A 7215-nucleotide genomic window follows, 5' to 3' on the forward strand; every position below is an offset into this window, starting at 1 on the left:
TCTTGACCATCAGTGAATATGTTGACGTCGATATTTATATGCTCTCATCATTGTTTTGGATAGTTTGGTGCCATCTTGTGACTGAATATATAGGTTTCTCAACCACATTCCTGGAGGCCCACCAACACTGCATGTTTTGGATGTCTGATTTGTTTATCACACCTAATACAGGTCATCAGTCTCTGCTAATGAGCTGATGATCTGAATCAGGTAAATTTAGCTAAGAAGACTTGAAAAATGTGCAGAGCTGGTGGTCTTCAAGGAAAGTGGTCGAGAAACATTGGGTTAGAGTGTGCTTTATTTGGCCATTTTTGTTTCTGTCAGCTCAGAACAATGGTTTGTGTTTAATTGTTTATGCATTATGAGAAACAGCCATGTAATAAGCAGGATAAAGTATAACCAGACAGTTTTCTACACAGAATTTAGACTTGTGGGCTATACAAAAGCCTTTCACTTTGCATTAAGCTGCTGATAGGCCTGTCGGAAATAATTCTTCAATAACAACTGCCTGAATGGCGGACAAAACAAAATGTAATACTTTGTTTTTTTTTAATGATGTAATTGTGGTAAACGTTGTGTTGTTCTGGTTCCCCTCTAATTGCAAAAATCAAGATCTGAATGTTCAAATCTAGTCATGTTGTAAAATGGCATTTAAAAAGAGCACAAGCAATCCATTTTAAGACAATAATCGAAATCAATTATAAAGAAAGATGCTTATATCATTCCTCAACTCTATTACTTTAAATGAACCAGCAAATACCCTTGAATCTCAGTCCAAACAACAGGAGAATGCAAAACAAATATCTTGTGGACGAACATGAAATACCAATGTTTTCCTGCTAAATGGAAGAGTAATGAAATCAAGGCTTCACTGAAGGATGTACACAAGCACAAACTGCGACCTAATTCATCCTTGAAGGCAAGATGAGGCCACAGATTCTCCACATATTTTGTGCAATGTGGAGTTTGACATTTGAGCAATTCTATACAAACGTCAACCTTGCCATTGAAAAAATAAGTTTTCACCAATACAGGAAAACCACTTTTTATGTTTTTTTTTTGTGTAAGGAAGTATTTTAAAGTCATTTAAAAATGCTCAAAAATGTCTTGTGTTTTCAAGAGTCAATGTTTTCCAACTATTACATTTAAATTACCAAAGTCATACAAGTGGCAATTTCATATTTGTCACATCCATAACCAAGCTCTTCCCTCATAAATGCAAAAATGTCAAATTAAATAAACTCAATCATTTTTGTTCTATAGTGAGCAACTCATCCATTTGATGAGCATTATTTATTTTGGGTATTGCAGTTTAATTCACAGAATTTCTAAAAAGCATGTTGTATACTGTAAACTCGCAGACTTTTTTGGTCACATCCATAATGCATGTTTATTTTCCTTATTTAAAGTACAAAACATGTTTACAGAATAATATTTTTCTGATCTCTTAACTCTGTGGTTAGTTGTTTTGGAAAATATAAACAGACATTTCAATATAACGTTAACGTATAATTTCTCTGTGAATTTATGTTTTTAGTTTTTACAGCAAATGTCACATCCATAATGCTGGGATTGCTCATTCATTTTTAAATCCTGGAACAACTCAGATATTTAGTCACAAATCAGCACACAAACAGTTGTGTTCATCACTAAGAAAACAAGTGCTGCTGATCATCTGAATGTTGGTGCAGACGGTCACTGAAACTTAGAAACATCTCATGTCAAGCAACAGTATAGGCATGGGCTGGTATAAGATTCTGACAGTATGATAACCTTGGATAAAAATATCACTGTATCACGGTATTGTGATTACTGCTCTAAAATATGTTCTTCTTAAATGCCTGGGTTAAAAAAAACAAAAAAAAAGTCCCCATTTGAAAACATTATATTTTATTTTTTGAAAGATTTATAATATTTTGAGCATAAACATGTCAGGCTGAATGAATAATCCAAATGAATAATTGACTTCTGCTGTCTTTATTAGTTTCAAAAACACAGATTTCTTTACAATTTAAAAATTCTATGGATTTTTTTTCTGCTGGAGATACTGTCGTCATAAAAAACAAAATACATTTTTTTACAAATACTTTAGGAATGGTGTTAAAAAAACATTTTAGCGGTTTTAAAACCTTGACTTTTCCAAACCGCAGTAAACCTTGAAAACGGTTATCCCATGCCTACAGAATATGATTATTTTCCCAATCTTATTTATTAGCTAATAAAACAATTGAGGTAAAGTTAGTTTTATATTCATATTCTGACTTTCTCAATAATTTCAGAAAAGTATTCTTTGCAAATACTGAATAGTGAAATCCTATTAGCAGCCCATCTCTTTTAAAGTACAAATGTTCAGTTGATTAAGAAGTGCTAATGTTGTTTTGTAGTCATACTTGTATGCAATTTCAGACAGAATATGCATAGCGTGGTAAACAATATGAGGACTGTTAAAATGAACGAATGTGGAAGTATAAAACCAACTCGGGGTTCATTCACAATTTTACGACTAAAATTTCATGACTTTTTCAAAACTAAGGTAAATATTCATGATGTTGTTTCGTGTTTAATGCAATGTCTATATCAGGTGTCAGGAACCTTTTTTCAGCAAAGAGCGATTTCAGATTTTTTTTTAATCAAATGCATTTTTTAAAAAGCCATATGGGTTGTGTGTATGACAAAACCTTTATATATTTATACACAAAACCTTTATTTATGTCCATGCATAACTCAAAAATAAAAACAAATATGGCAAATCACAATATACGAAGAAAGGCCAATGTAAATTTTTCTTTTTTTTGCCATCGCCACCCGAATGTTTGAATTTACGTGCATGAGGTTACCAATGAAATGTAAGTTACCATAGAAATGTAACAAATATAACTTGCCTTTTATTGTTGTCGCGATTCAAGTAAAACCACAGCACCACGTATGCTATGCACATTGGTTGAAACGTCCTTTTATTGCTAACAGTTCTTATTCATTTTGATGTAGAAAATACAATATAAGGAAAATTGTAATTGTATTTTCAATAGAAAACTGATTTCTAGTAATTAAAATTTTTGAAATATTACTGAAAAGAGATAGCTGGATAGCCACATATTTTTGTTTACAGAGCCACATGTGGCTCCCGAGCTATAGATTCCCTACCCCTGGTCTATATACATGTGGTAAATAAGTAAAAAAAATGCACCTTCCAATTTGCAGCATATCAAAAAAATGTGACAATTCATGTAGTTTATATTCATATCTGTAAAATAGTTTTTAGAAATTATCTTACTGTCTGCATGAAAATTCAATAATGTTGGCATGTGTTTTCACAAGACTTTAAATTAGTACAAATTAGCCTTTAGCACCCACAATATTTTACCTTTGGAGTTAAATATTTCTTGACACGAAACTCAAAATGCATCTTGAATTACGGTAAAAGCGAGGTGAAGCTATAACTGCTTTTTGGGGTAAAGTTGGTTTTATATTCACACATTAATTCAGCAACAACTTGTGACATGCTCCCTATATTGGTTACCATAGCACTTTGAATATTAAGTCTGAAATGCCATATGTGTCTGCTTGAAAACAACATTAGCAATATTTATTTGAACGTGAACAATTTTGTACTTTGATAGTCTTTGGCTGCAAACATGATTTCACTATTTAGAATTTACAAAGAACATTTTTTGTAAAATAATATTATAGAGGACAAAGTCTAAAGGTTTAAACATAACCAACTTTACCCCAATAAACTGCTTTTGATTTTTGAAGTTATTTATTATAGTTTTTTTTTTTTTTACCCATTTCATTTTTTTTAAGTCTTCCCATGAAATATAGTGTCAAGTACCAGTCAAGTTAATCTCAAATATACTCAAGTACACGTAATTGTTGAGCAAATTTTCATGATTTTTCCAAAACATTCTGGGTTTATGTGTTTTTCCAAAACTTTTCCAGGCCCGGAGAAGGCCTTTTTGAAATTTCATGACTTTTCCAGGACTGTATGAACCCTGCTAACTATACCTCAATACGAAAACATACGTTTGTTAGTCTAACGTTAATAAACAGGACAGAGGTAAAGTTGGTTTTATTCGCACATTCAGACTTCCCCTTTAATAATATCATTTCATAAAAGTATTATTTGCAAATTCTAAATTGCAAAAACATATTAGCAGCCAATGACTATCAATCATTGTTCACAGTCAATTAAGTGTTAATGTTGTTTTCAAGTCACACATGTAACGTTATGCTAATTCCGATCGAATATTCAGAGTCACATGGTAAACAATACAGATACTTCTAAATGAACCACTGTGCGAATATAAAACCAACTTTACCTCTATGTAAACTAGGGAAATTAAATGTTTATACTTTTTACATTTAAACCATATTCTTAAATCATTAAGTAGCAAACTATATGCAAAGCAGATGTAATTTAGGCAAAGACTTGCTCTCATGTAATGCACAGAATACATCAAATTAGCATATAAACACTGGTCATCAAAGCAACCAAAGCCATCATCATGATGCTCCTGTAGGCCGCGCGGTTACACACAGAGCTTCCGCAGAAACTCTGTTTACACCATCAAAACCAACTGCAGGTTAATATTCCTCAAGTCATTCTCAAGTGAAACACAAACAAATAATCTAATTTCTGGTTTACTGAAATAAAGTTTGACGCTTAGCATTGAACCAAACGGTAAGCAACGCAACCACAGTCGAGCATAATAATAGAGTATATTCTCAATTTAACACTATAGAAACCATTTTAAACGGATTCAATGTTGACGCTTTAAATAAACGAGCAAATTCTGCGTTCAGACTTTAAAACTAAAGCCCTCGGTTTATGCGCGGCTGCTTCTTTGTTCTCCTCGCGCCTTACCGGGTAACCGGGCATCGGTGATCGGTACATGTGGTTCTGCGGGCCGCCTGGTCCCATCCTTCCTGAGGGTGTACCGGGACCCATACCGGGTCCTGCTCCGGCTACCGGCGGCCCGGGTCCCATCGGGGCTCCGCCGCCACCGGGTGTCGAAGGCTGAAAACCACTCCGCGCCGCCATCTTCTTCTCCGCGAGCCGCAAACAGACAGAGAACCACCGGTGAGACTTGAAACTAGTATCGCGAGAATTGAAGAGCACAGGCGTTCAGAGCTGAGGTAGAGTCTCGCGAGGTGTGAAGAGACGTCGCGCTTGCGCTGACGATGAGAAGGGTAATCCTGCACAACTGGAGTGGCTGCACTCTCAGGACCGCATTTTTAGGACCGCATCTTTAGGACCCTAGTTTTTTGTGACAGCGTTACCTGTCGGATTGGATCATGGATGCGCTAATGGACGACACGGATGACAAGGAAAGTGTAAGTACCGATTTTTCTATTAAGTTTTATTTTAAACTGTTAAAGTATGTGTTTATTTTGTAATGCTGCTGTTTTATACTGTGAGTTTATGCAGAAATGCCAGATTAGCCTGCATGATTTACCCCACTTTTAAGGGTCTGGGACAAAAATGTTACGTGACGATTTTTTTTCCAGAAGAAGAATAAAATATTATAATAATAAATATGGATAATTTTACACAGCCAGAGTGAGAGCTGCTATAACTGTTAATAATTTTCTAGAGTTCGTTTTCTAGTTTGATTATACGTCGTTCGTAACTCGTGACCATGGTTTAATGAAACATTGTTGATTTAATGGCTTGTTGACTTAACGGCTAATGTGCTTAGTGACATGCATTAAACTAAGATGGTAAAAGCACGTTTGATGTAAGAGTTTTAGATTTATCTATATTTTACTGAATTCGTGTTATTCGTTGTATTACATTAGCACATTAAAAATTGTGCTGACTGCCTGTTTGCCCCACAATACTGTATGTGTTATTAGCCTGATGTTTTGTCATCGTTTTACAGTGATGAATGAGATTCTGAAAGTTAGGCTTATTCTGCAGGTCTTAACCATATAGAGTCTCATATCTTTAATTTATATCAGGTATGTTTTACCTGGCGAAAAAGAAGTGATGGCCAATATGATTGGATTGCTTAGGCTCATTGTAGGAGGAAAAGAAAACAAACTACAGGAATATTTTCATTGAGGTTATCTCAAACTGTTGAGTAACACTTTATAACATCTGCATACTATAAATAAATAATTATTAAGCATTTAATAACTAGTTAATTTATTAATATTTTATTTGTTTAGCATTAACTCTACATTTAATAGACATTGATAAGCAGTTTATAAATACAGTTACAAATGCTAGCTGTGTTCTTGAGTTTATAGCATATCTATGATGAAGTGCAGATTATCTGTGGTGTTCATTTTCCAGAGGAATGTCTGGCCAAATAAGTATATAAACTGCATGCTGGGTGCTACTCATTTATGAATCCATGTAAAATGATTTGCTGTTCTGTGGTGGTATTTTAGTTCATATTTAATGATTTTTTTTTCAAAGGCCATCGTACATCCTCTGGGTGTCTTGAGGAGCTGGTCTTTGGATGATGCTGAGCAGGTCTTTCTTTCTGGTAAAGATTATCATTACAGGTCAGAATATGGTTAATTTTGCACAATGCTCAAAGAGCCTTTTTGTTACTGGTATATATGTTAACTCAACAGTGGATTTGCTTTTTTTAGTGTTTGGACTTTCAGCAGTGAATACTAAACCACACTGAACTGAACTGAATTTAATAAATGTTAAGCTGCTTTGACACAATCTACATTGTAAAAGTGCTTTAGAAATAAAGATAAAATTAATTGAAATTGAATTGAATATTCAACACATTTCCATTTTTCTCAGAAAACATATTTATAAAGGTGCTGTTGACTTGAAATTTTCACCAGATGTTGATAACAATTTGTAAAGTAATTAGATTTGTTTTCTATTCATATATATTTTTTCTTTGGTTTTCAGGTCAATAGCACCTTTAGAAATATGTTTTCTGAGAAAAATGGGAACTTGTTGAATACTTATTTACCCCAGTGTGTATGTATATATATATGTATGTATGTGTGTGTGTGTGTGTGTGTGTGTGTGTGTGTGTGTGTGTATTTATATGTATGTATTTATGTATGTATATATGTATGTATATGTGTGTATATATATATATACTTGAACTTTCTTCTTCACTCTCATTCACAGGAGCTAAAGTCTACAGCCAGTCTGAATGCAGCAACTGAATAAACAGTGGAGTCATTTTTGTGGTTGAATTGCATTAATAAAAATAAAAGTGTGGATATTTATATAAA

General features: G+C 33.8%; 1 protein-coding gene and 1 long non-coding RNA gene across 4 annotated transcripts in view; one reads left to right on the forward strand and one right to left on the reverse strand.

The window, feature by feature from the left end:
* smarcd1 (SWI/SNF related BAF chromatin remodeling complex subunit D1) overlaps positions 1-5068 on the reverse strand; it is a 16300-nt gene extending 11232 nt beyond the window's left edge. For all 3 annotated transcript variants that reach the window (XR_015521070.1, XR_015521071.1, NM_198358.1), the window contains 1 exon segment: positions 4865-5068. Coding sequence is in view for 1 of the 3 variants with exons in the window: in NM_198358.1 (NP_938172.1) it covers positions 4865-5041 (177 nt within the window). In the remaining 2 variants the exon portion in view is untranslated.
* A 222-nt stretch (positions 5069-5290) lies between these two features.
* On the forward strand, positions 5291-7215 carry LOC137495449 (uncharacterized). Its single transcript, XR_015521617.1, has 3 exons — positions 5291-5334; positions 6425-6513; positions 7109-7215. It is a non-coding gene; the product is annotated as an uncharacterized LOC137495449 (long non-coding RNA).

This window comes from Danio rerio, chromosome 22 (assembly GCF_052040795.2).
Source record: "Danio rerio strain M-AB ecotype USA chromosome 22, GRCz13ab, whole genome shotgun sequence".
NCBI classification, from domain to species: domain Eukaryota; kingdom Metazoa; phylum Chordata; class Actinopteri; order Cypriniformes; family Danionidae; genus Danio; species Danio rerio.